Source organism: Homarus americanus, unplaced genomic scaffold, assembly GCF_018991925.1.
Source record: "Homarus americanus isolate GMGI-L3 unplaced genomic scaffold, GMGI_Hamer_2.0 scaffold19318, whole genome shotgun sequence".
In the NCBI taxonomy this organism is placed as follows: Eukaryota; Metazoa; Arthropoda; class Malacostraca; order Decapoda; family Nephropidae; genus Homarus; species Homarus americanus.
Genome location: NW_024732238.1, coordinates 3,978,566 through 3,990,848, shown reverse-complemented (window position 1 = coordinate 3,990,848; position 12,283 = coordinate 3,978,566). Strand labels below are relative to the sequence as shown.

The following is a 12,283-nucleotide window of genomic DNA, read 5'->3' as shown; positions in this document are numbered from 1 at the left end:
CGTCCCAATAACACCCTCCTGCCGGGGTTAATGGCTCACCCGCGCCACCACACGTGCTGATGGGGTGGGGTGGGAGCGCCTTCATACCATTACCCATTAACGGTGGATCTTCTCAGTTCCCTCCCTCCCTCCCTTCGCTCTCAGGATCACTATACATGGAAACGTGGTGGGTGAGGGGTAAGGGAGGCGCTCCTCTCCTTGTATCCATGACTGGTTGGTCCTACCTACACTTCCTCCTCCTCCTCTTATCCAGCTCCTCCACAAACACACAAGACAGATGCCTTCCCTCCCTCTAACCATTACCGACGGGTTCTGCCTCGTCTCCCACACACACACACACACATACATACATACAAATTGAGAATCTTCCCCCATTAACGACAGACACACCTTCCTCCATTCCCCATAATTGGTCCAATGTCTCCTCCTCTTGCCCCCCTCCTCCTGCTATTCTTGCCCCCCACCTTCTGCTATTCTTGCCCTTCCTTCTGCTCCTCCTCTTGCCCCCTCCTCCACCAGATTGCCCTCAGTATGCACAGGGCAAGGCAACACCACCGTAAATACATCCTGGGTTATATTCTTAAGACCGGGCCGAGTTGTCTAATTGGACAGTGGCTGGAGGGAGGGAGGGAGGGAGGGGAGGGGGGAGGGAAGGGAGGGGGAGGGAGGGAAGGGAGGGTGTACGTGTGTGGCGAGGCCGATTTTTATTAGCTAGTGTAATTGAATCTTGAAGCTGGTAGTAATTATGTATAAGGAGTAGATGTTAGGTCATGTCTCCTTGACCTCTTGTGCTATATCTTTAACTTGATGGTAATTTATATCTTAAGAAAATGCTCTATTGTACCTTTAGTTTTTATAGATGAAATTCAATCTTTAAATCAACAAATAAATTATGGGGTTGATTTCATTTCTCTTTATAAACTTCTAACACAATCTTCCAACTTATATTAATTCTGCATAAAGTGTTACATCACTGCCGAAATTACTTCCAACTTGAAGCTAATACTGGAATAATTTTGTACAAGGAACAGCAATATCCTACTGTTTGTGTGTGTGTGTCAGGTGTGTGTGTGTCAGGTGTGTCAGGTGTGTACATGCTGTCAGGTGTGCACATGTGTACTTATTGTGTACGGTATGTGTGAGAGGAGCAAATAATTACAATGTTCTAATTTTTTCTCGGTTTATAATTGAAAACTGAGAATATTTACCAAGTCTAATTCTCCCAACATAAGGTCATCTTATTTAATAAATGCGTTAAATTATAATTCTCTCCTTTGTAACTTAATTCGGTAAATACCAATTAATTCTATAAAAATATTCTGCTCACATTTTTATATTTTCCAGCACAATAATTCTTCAGTGTTTAGTGATTAAATCTCTATTCCCTATTTGGGTTTGAAAACTGAACCCATAAACATTTATGAATGTTGCTTCCAGTTCACCTCTAATCCTGACTCGACAGACTTTATCATCAGTGTTCCTACTGGTAATTTTAACAAAAGTCCTTAAGAGTAATAAAGGGGCGAGAAGACCAGAGGAAGACAGACCCAGGCGGTTGTAGACTTCAACAGCTGTTTCCATTAAAGATAAATATAGTTATGGAGGTGGGCCATGGTCTCCAACCCTCAGATACGAGGCTAGTAACTTCAATGACGGCGTTCTTGTTCTCTGGGTATTTAAGGAGGACCCAACACATGAGGTTGATCCTCGGGTACTTTAGCCACCGAGTGTCTCCAACACTAAGTCTCTACCGCAACAGTGATATACAGTACTGTATTTGTTCACTGGCCAGCTCAGTGGTGTTCATCCTCCCAGACAACCACCACTTGCATCTGTCTCGGCTTCAGGTTAACATCCCAAGTGTCGTGCATGATTTTTTCTTTGTTACAATCTGAGTTTTTTTGGTTCCTCCTCAAGACAGTTAAGAGTTTATGAACCATCAATCAACTGACAGAACTGGTAGGAGAAAATATTTTAGAGTAAAGGAATAAAAACTATGGCAGTATAAATAAATTTGTTTATATTTAACAAAACAGTGAACAGAAACTATTTTAAAATTACTGTAACATAAAATGGTCACTTGCATGTGTAAAACACGATGAAATGACAATTAAGACTAGATTAAATATACTATACTATCAACAACAATAAAACAGCTATCTTTTAAAAGAGTAATAACAATCTTTAACAGTAACAAAGACCCCACAAGGAGTCCTACAATGTCCAATGTTCACCGTTTCATTCGTATTTCCTTCTTAGATTAATATATCTTTTTACATATATAACACAGCGCCCCTCCAGGTGTCTACTGTGTGCTTGGATATCCTCTAATAGTAAAATATATAAATGACTTGATAAAGTATTTTTCCGCTAAATGGTTAAGTTGACAAACTGTCCTACAAGGAGGCGTTGGAGGTTTACTGCATCTCAAGAGGTCTTTTGAGTTCATGTGACTTCAGCTTTATTTTTACACGTCACGACATCAAACATTCCTCATGATAGCAGGGTAACTTTTTATCTTCTAAGGATCTCTATCCAGATATAGTATCCTGAAGGACGAAGTCTTCTATATCCTTCAACAGGATTTCAAGGTCCCTATCCTCTAAAAGACGGCCTCATTGTAAGCCATCATATGTTCACAAGCTCACCGCCTCTATATATAGCCTCCAGAACTCTGGCAGGTTCGTCTTGTTGCTCGTTTTCGAATCCTGCACACCTCTCACCGGCCACAGAGATTCTGTGTACCCGTCTTCCGTTCCTCTCCATCACCCAGGCCTCCATGGTCTGCCTCTTGTGAGCGTGCAGTTCCCCCTCTTCCCAGAACCTAGAAGGGCAAGTCATGTTAAGTTGGATGAAGAAGCAACTAAAACTGGAGCGATGGGTGTATGGGGACCAGGTGTAGAGGTGTGGGCCAGGTGTAGAGGTGTGGGCCGGATACAGAGGAATGTGTACCAGTCACAAAGGACTTTAGTACAGGATTATGGTTGACCCTCAAGTTCGGCCAAAGGTTTCTTCCTTAAGTAAGAAATCCACTATTTACTGATCATTTGACTGAGGTGTTCTGCTAAGCCAGCAGCTGATAGAATTGTAATGTTTCCCCACTAGGCCTTTACTCGACAAAACTAACATGCAGGCAGAGAGGCTGAAGGACAGTGATTGACAGACCGATGGACAGAATGATCGACAGACTGGTGGAATGACAGGACCGATTGCTGTTTTCTGCCCATAGCTGTTCATGAAAAGAACAACAAAAAATATCAGCCTGCAGACACAGATGCCCAGACAGATACTACAGGTGTAAAAGTTCTCGTACTCTAGATGTAATAATGATATTCAGCTCACTCACGGTGGTCACGGGTCTCAACAGTACATACGAAACATCAAGCCACGCAGCATCATTTTCCCTTAAAGGCTTCAACATAACCACTTCCCATGACCACTAATCATCAACTTGCTTCTCCCTTCAACCCTTCCTCCCCAACCCTTTCCGAGACCCTTCATCAACAACAAATAAGCACTACCCACCTGTGGATGCCCTTCTGGAAGAACCTGCTGACGAAGCCTTGTTCATTGACGATGTAGAGGACAAGCTCTCCGGAGGATAGTACAGAGAACCTGGCCTCCTTGGGCTGATACACTGCCAGGCCCTGCACGAGGTAGAACTTGGGTTGCGGTTGGTAGCCCTGCAGAAGGAAGGTGCTAGTGTTCCCGCTGGGATTCTGCATCACTGTGCCGAAGTGGCCTAAGGGTGTTGTTCCATCCTCACTGAACCAGTCCATTCTGTCGAGGATAAGAAAGAATGAATAAAGATGTACTATAGATTTGATGAAAATGTAATAGATGGAATAAAAATCGAGTATAATTTAAAGATAAAAGAAAAATACACAAGTGAATAAAATAAATATAAAATCAAATTCCATTATAGGCAAGAAAAATTAAATGGCATTAAATACAGAATAGTTAAACAAAATGAAATACAAGATAAACTAATGGGAATACTGTAGGTAAAAATACAAATACCTGTACTGTAATAAACAAAACTAACGACCAAGACTCACCTGTAGATGTTGACGGCACCTTCCTGGTCACCCCTAAAGGCCTCCGACACCACCACCAGGAAGAGATCTGTGTAGTGGCTGATCAACTCCACCCAGATTACACTGCGAAGATCCAACTCCTGCAACCACAACAACGTCTAAATTACCATCCATTCTTAGGTGAACTTTTTTAAGACAGTCCTGTGCAGATTCCTCACTAGTAATGACCTGAGTATCAAATCTTATCAATAGTGCCAGGTAATGTTACTAACTATAAATACTTCTAATCCGTTAATTATCCACTAATGTTTTAATTGTGGATTTTTTTTAATTATGACCGTCTGTCAACCCAGGATCATTAGTGAGGTGAACCATTTTAGTGTGTGGTATACAGAGCTTCAGTAAGAGTAATCCATCAACAAGTAATCCCCTGAAATAATTAAATCCATACATTAATCCATGCGAGTAATCAGGCAGATAAGCCAGTGTCCACTCATACACAAATATAAATTTATATCCAATCTGATAAATCTCACTACGAGTAAACTGTTACAATACTATCTGTTACAGCTAATTGATACATCATTCATAGGAATAACTGTACTGAGGGAAATATACTCACACACAAGCACATTCATAATACAAACATGCACCATCATACACAAAACACACATACCTGTATGTATAAAAAACACAGGTACTCGCAAAACAGCCACACAAAATAAGAACATAACATAAAAAAGCAAACACAAACATATATAAAACAATTAAATATACACTAAATACTGTACTAATAATTTACACACACAACACCCACCTGCAGAAGGATGAAGGAGGTGGTGGTGTAGGAGTGGTGGTCACTCCGCCAGATATAGAGAGCTCCCTTACGTTCTGGAGAGTCGCCAGAGTCAGCCACGGCCAAGAAGGTGCAATGGAGGCCGGTGGGGTCTGTGTGCTTGGCTACTGACGCCTGCAACAAACCAGACAGTAACAGACACACAGAAACGCTTATCCAATGGTGACAATATTAAATTAAGATAAAAAGTAATTATAGATATCACAACAATTAGGTCACTGTTGATTATAAAACTAATTAAAGGTGTGTAGTAATGATTATCAAGGTAAAGGTATGAGGAATGATACACAAGTGTCTCACCTTGCGGGGGTTGACAGAAGGTAGTCGGTGGCGCTCCAGGAATTGTCTGGTGGTAGGGTCCTCACACGCCACAACAGTGTCCGTCCCTCGAGCCTCCACCACCACCAGGCACACCTCACCCAGCCACCACATCACCTGTAGTACACCACATATTCAGAGAAAATCCATGAACCCACATAAAAGAAAATAAACCACTAAAAAAATTGTACCAGTAAACATTATTACAAGAATCATATGAATCTAATGACTTGTCACTCAAAAAATCAGTTAAAATATTATCAAGTAAAAGGCTGGAGAAGGTAAGTTAGGAGACCAACCTGTACATCAACTGCACCAGGTGTAGGGAAGGTCGTCACTAGGGAAGGTCGTCTCCTCGCCCCCAGCCTGTACACCCGCACCCATTCATCTCCCACATCCTGCCGACACACCATCATCAAGTGTCAAACAGGTCTTGCTTAACTCACTATTACACCTTCAGCTACATACAGAAATGGATCATGGGGATTCTGAATAAGCGATTTCTTAAGGGACACTTGGATAATACTGTATCATTAAAGTAAAAATATTGAATAGGTGATCGACAGACTCCACGTGAATGATTACAAGATTTCTCTAGTCCTCTACCAGTTACAAATAAATAAAGAAATAACTTTATACGAATGATTAAGAAGACCTAACAGCTCTTCTTTAATACACAGTACGAGGGACTGGCGGATGGCCTCCACTACCTGAGTACCGGCAGAGGTGAGAGTTTGGCCAGGATCCTCGTAGTGACAGACGTGGCCCGTCACGATGAAGGTCTCTTGCTGACGCTCGTACCCCACCACACTCCTGGTACAGTTGCCAGGGATCACCACGCCTGAGGAGGGATGGTGCACAAGTCATCAACTGCTTTCATATGTTCAGGAGACTCCATCCATGGTTCTCGGTGTAAGTCTCAAGGGTCTGGTCCAGTGTTAAGTAATATTTGATGAACTACAACATTATATTAGTGGTAATAAGATCTTCCTGACAGTCAAGAGTTTGGATTATTAAAGGTTCACATGTTAGACAACCTTGTAACTGTTGAATTCATGAGCTGCGTATAATATTTAGCTGCCAGTTGTTAATATAATTCATAAGTTGCGCCAGATAAATCCATTTGATTCCTCGCATGAAGTCCTGTGTGCTAAAACAAGCATCAGTCGTCTCCAATAACAGTTTTGGTGAAGATTCAAGTTATCTAATCTCTAGTTTTCTTTTCAATGTTTCTCGAGTCACTAGAAACCTGTCAAGTAAATCGTGCCAGTACAGTATCTAATTTTACATTACTTAATGATCCTTTAAATTACTTTTCTGCACTTGATAAAAAAATCTTTATCAACAAGACCAATTACGAGTGTTAGATGCTCATAATGTACTGTACATACATATTAACACTACCAACGACAAGAAATTATTCAATAACTTTATACAAAAAATTTTAACTGATCTAAACATTAATGAACATACCAAAGTCATGGTACTGTTCGGTTGTGCTGCTGTACTCCAGGATCTTGGTGTCACCTAGACGAGTTATGAGTGCCAGGTATTTGGAGGAGAGGGCCACAGTGCCATCAACACTGCCAGACTCTGTCCAGTCCATTCTGAGGGGGATGATCTTCAACGGGATCTGTTCAAACTCCTGTACCAGACGCCAACCCCAGAACTCATGCACTCGACCTGGCCAACAGAAGGATTCGCTACTAGGAAAATGAAATTATTATACTGTACAATTCACTGGAACCCAACGACTGATTGTTTTGTTAGAAGATTCGGACTTAAAACGTACAGTATTTTTGTATTAAAACTTAAAAAAATTATATATGCCAGCAGTATTTTGCAACACAGTCTTGAGTACATGTACTTTTTACCACCATGATATCTGTTAATACCAATCCTCTTCAGTAGTAACTAGGAGGCCTGAAACCGACATAAATCTCTAAGTTTCGAGATAAAGTCAACAAACCTGATTCAAGAAATAATAATATATCCTTCGACCTCAAAATATTCATCCTCTTCAGAAAATGCCAACAAACAGTTTCAGGAAAGAAACATTTAACCTTTTCCTCTTTCAGTTTCAACACGACATAAAAGACAATATTGTAACACGTCAACACCAACCCATAACAGCCCAGGAGAGGAAGCTGGAAATACTCTGCAGGTAGAGGAAGGCTCGCTCATACAACCACACACTTGACAAGTCCTCTGCCATCTGGACCAACAACCAGATCACGCTGGTGTAACTTGCATTCCTGAACGTCACATCATTGTTGAAGTTCACTGGATACCAAACATTGTTGATTCTGCCCAAGCGGAACTGAAGGAGGACGAGAATATTTTATTATACTGTACTGTACTTGTCCTCATCATTACTACCATCACAAGAACTTGCACAACAGCTACAATAAACTAACTGCCACCATTACTGACCGTCTGCTCCAGTAACCTCGTCAGATTCTTCTTGTTAAATAACCCATCCTTGGCAGATAAACTCGGCGCCCACAAACTGACCTCTGCAACAATGTATTAAGTCACAATAATTAATCCTCAAAATTTATGCACCTTAGATCTAAGAGATATAAGCGACAAATTTGAAGTGTTCTATTAGTGAACTACTGCTGGATAATCTTAAAAGGCTTACTCGAGGATACTCAGATATTTAAACAGAAGCAATATTAATGGTCTTTGGAATACAATACCACTATATTCCACAAATTAATACACAAGACAAAATCAACTTAAGAAATTAAGAGTTGCTAGACTAAAATACTGGAAAATAAGGAATTTCTACACTCAACAGTGATGAGCAAGTTAGAAATTTTATATTATAATAAATCGAGCATTAAGGTATATTTTAAAAGAACAGTATTTCTTCCGTATAAACTCGTAACAGTGAACACAGGAACTCACCATCTGGCTTCCTTATAACGAGTCTACCTCTCATGACCTGCGTCCCTGAGTGGGTCAGCAAGTGAGCCAAGGTCACCTTGACGCCGTCCACAGTACCCCCCACCACAGCCGAACTGGTGAAGAAAATATTGTATAGTGTTTCCAAAACCTGGCCTCCCGGGGCTGTAACATTATGTCCGTAAGTTTTCAAAGTACACCATTTGTATGTAGTTTATATTTTTGTATAGGTTTTAGATAAAAAATTGTTTTAACAGTAGTTCAGTAAACCCTCAAAGTACTTCTCTACTAAATTGACCAATTATTACTCTGCTAGACAAGGTTAATGTACAAAATTGAGAAATAAGTTCTTGCTGACCTTAAAGCCATATTTACTATGGTCCCCACACGTACTGTAATCACTTGTCTTGAGTTTAGCCAAAACATTTGCTCGGGTGAATACTTACACACCGGGGACGACGCTGACGGAGGTGGTGAAGATGGTGGTGCCGGGGATCCTCCCACATGAAGTCCTGCTCACCACTGACTTAAAGGCTTCCGACACGTCTACTCCCTGTACCTTCCTGCAACCAGAGGGTGAAATATGTAGGTTATGTCAAGGAGACGACTGTAAACAGCTTTGATAACATACGTTTGATCTTTTATCTTGTACCTTTAAATCAATCATTAAATATTGCAAGGCATAATAGGTCTATCACTGGGAATCTAATGAGTTCTGTGAGAATTATCTGCAAGTACTGTAGTATAGTCTTGAGTCAAATATCAAATACCTTCCATATCTGACGATGTGGTCCCCATTGACGACGAGGTCTTGACTAAAGTTCTTGGTGGCTTTGACAACACACGTCTTCCCTACCAGGCAAAACTGGGTCATCCTCATCCCGTTGACCAGCCCGGAGGTCAGCAAGTCACCTGGAGAACATGAGCTTCTTACACGTATAGTACAGGAGTTCACCAAGAGGGACTTAAACCTCCTTTAAAAATCCAAATCTAATTCAAAACAAGAACTACAACTCACCAGCCACATGAACGGTGCCGACGCTCCAGTGATCTGGAATGACCTGACTCCCGCTAACAGTAAAAATGTTCAGCAGATCACTCACAGGACGTCCATTTAAGATTTTAGTCTGGGGGAGGAGATATTTGGAGCAGTCTTATATCATAAATATAATTATTTTCTGAAATACTTTAATTAAATACACTACTGTAACAATGAATGATGACCAATGAATGTTTTGGTTGAGGATGTACAGTATATATGGTGGGAAAACTACGCAGGTTTGTCTGTGTTGTTGATGGTCGTGGCAGTAAATGATGATGGAGGTGATTATGTTGGTGGTGAAAAAAATTGTTCACTGAATTCATAATTTTGGTGTACGAGTTTGGAAAATGTTTATGTATAGAATCAATTTATCTTTTTAACTGTTGACACTATGTACTGTATAGGTACAGTATTGGACAAATGCTATGATTAATCAGAAAATTCACAGTAAAAGCATTTAAGAAACCTTAAGAAAATTTTTAATATTTTCACAAATCTCTAACTTTACCTGGACTCCAGCTGTATACAAGGAGTTGACCGAGAGGAATTCCATGTGGTAGGACCCAGACAGGACCTGCGACCCACTGCAAGTCTTGCGTAGGACCTGGGTACTCAGGCCCATAAGTTCCATGCCGTTGACCTGAAGGACACAGTAGAGTTGGATACAGAAACATTTCTATCCTGGGATCTGATACACGTGTTAGAGGTCTGTATACCAAGACCTTCGGATCACATGATTAAACACTAACACAGCCAAACCAGATCTAACCTAACCTCTCCAGATAGCATTAGTGTGTCTATCTTCACGACATCCAGATATCACTCACCTTAGTTGCCGTCACATGCCGAGCCTCGACGTGGTTCATCTTCAGCGACTCCTGCAGGGTAGTGTCTCGGTCCTTCATCCAATAGTCGTTTAACGACTCACCTGTGATAATGTGATGCTCCAGGTGAACCATACCGGTGGTCATGTTCCTCTTGAAGCTCACTGTACCTGCAAGAGGGTTCCCGAAAACTTAACCCAAACAATTAATACACAGGCGAATTGTTAACTGCAAATCAATTCAGTATTTATCATTAGTTGGTCGCACCTTGGCAGTAGTCAACGTATGTCGTCGAGTGATGACAAATTATCAGAAAAGTACCAATGGATCTAATTCTTAAGAGAATTTTTCTATAACAAATATTTTAAATGCTAACAATAACAATTGCCAAATATTCTCAACTAATCTGAGCCTCAGATCCCTTTACTAGTTCCATATGAAAACTAATTTACATGTTTTCATTTAAGCTTCTTTGCAAAATTATAAAATGGTTCAAGTAACTAATCCCTGTAGTGTACATGTTACTTCACGCACCACTGGCTCTCGTCTGGATATTTCAGAGAAAAACATCAAACCTGTCATAAGAGACGTGTCTTAACAATTAGTACCGTTTTTATTACAACAAAAACCGATCCAATAGTTCTCTTGAAGCTTAAAGCATTATCTACAAAAATCTGACAGTTCCGGATGTTTTAGCGCGGCTCAGGGTCATTATACCACAGCAACTCCTGACAAAGTGGTTTAGTAACAGTTTAATATCAAACTCCCCCACTTAAGAGGTTTGTGACTTCAAGACTAAGCACCGACTACCTCCATTATGAACACGGCTTTCTACTGTGACTCTTTGGCGGTTTATACCCTAAAAAAAATTCGGTCGAGTTGTACACTGAAAATTTTACTCCAGTCAAATTCAACAAAATCTTCCACGTCTTACCCTCTACTGCCAGTTTGTCGTAAGAGATGAGCAAAAGAAGGAGTCAAGCAGTGTAAAGTTTACCTTTGATGAGGAGTTTATCAAACTCCAGGTCACTGCAACTTTTATCAGAATCGACGCCGCTGAGGCCGCTAGCCGCCCGGAAGCTGCCGGTGATGGTGACGGAAGCGAGGAAGATCTTTAAGGAGGTGAAGACAATGTTAGGAGAGCCTTGAAGGATGGCGTCCTCAGACAGGTCCCATCCCTGCACCAGTCCCGCCACCTTCACCCAACTCGCATACACCTCGCCTGGGGGAAGACTCCACTGTTATCACGTCCCTACAATGAATTTTCACCATAATTGAGTTGCGTTTGTAAACATTTGTAGGGGAATATCCTTGTGCCATTTGGGGAGTTTTGAGTGAACAAGCTGGGATGTGGAGTACTAGACAACACTAACTCGACAGTGCTAAGGTGTTCTGATGAAAACCAATACACGTTTAGTTGGAGGCAGGAGGAGCTAGGATGCAGGAGGAGCTAGGATGCAGGAGGAGCTAAGAGAAAGGATCTACTAAGGAAGGTGAACGAGGAGACAAAGAAAGGCCTTACCAAATCTTAATGGAACATGTACGACAGAAGGTTCGTAAACGTGGATGCCTGAGGTGAGGTCCATAATGTCGACCCCTTGAATCTTGACCCCTGGTGCTGCTGTAGCATCCCCAGAGGTCATGCTCGCCAAAACTAACTGACCCGCAATGACCTGATCAGAAGTCGCTAACAACCATCCGTCACTATATGTTGTTGCTGGTACTGCGTCGAAGGTATCTGAAAGGAGTGATTTAAATTTCTTTATGGGTTTCAAAGATAATATTTACCACAATATATGTCAGTCAGGAGAAAGTGAAAATAATCATCTTGAACACTTATGACAGTCCACAGCATAAATAAACGGAAGACTTACACAGGAAGGGGAGACCTAGTGACTTATTTATCAGCAGTAGACAAAATTACATCTAAATCCATATGTCTTATCAATGACCAAATGACCTCTCATCACCTCACCATGTCAGATGACCATTCTCTTCACCTTACCTTTTCCATTTGAATTTCCAGTCAGTTCACCCAGTTAACCTAGTCCATTTAATTCCCTAAAAACATCATTCATTTATTACACACTTGTCTTTCATTATAGATAAATCACACGCCATCGTTTTTATTTGTGGTGTACCAGGTAGAAGAACTCAAGGAAGGTGAGAGAGATAGGAACAAAGACGTACTGAGGAAGATTGAAGAGACCAGAGGATGTCCCGATGGAAAGACCTACCGAGGAAAGTGAGCGAGGAGATGGAGATGGCGCCCTGGAAAAGAAGTCCTCCGGTAATG

At 41.2% G+C, this 12,283-nt stretch overlaps 1 protein-coding gene across 1 annotated transcript; it reads right to left on the bottom strand.

The window, feature by feature from the left end:
- Positions 1 to 2,124: 2,124 nt before the first annotated feature.
- LOC121868214 lies at positions 2,125 to 8,490 on the bottom strand. Its single transcript, XM_042368526.1, has 12 exons — positions 8,480 to 8,490; positions 8,125 to 8,237; positions 7,645 to 7,727; positions 7,336 to 7,531; positions 6,685 to 6,894; positions 5,922 to 6,052; positions 5,511 to 5,609; positions 5,194 to 5,328; positions 4,855 to 5,007; positions 4,059 to 4,177; positions 3,526 to 3,780; positions 2,125 to 2,824 (listed from the first exon to the last, which is right to left on the bottom strand). The coding sequence occupies exons 1-12, from the start codon at positions 8,488 to 8,490 to the stop codon at positions 2,629 to 2,631; spliced, it is 1,701 nt and encodes a 566-aa protein (XP_042224460.1). The 3' UTR covers positions 2,125 to 2,628.
- Between the last annotated feature and the right edge of the window lie 3,793 nt (positions 8,491 to 12,283).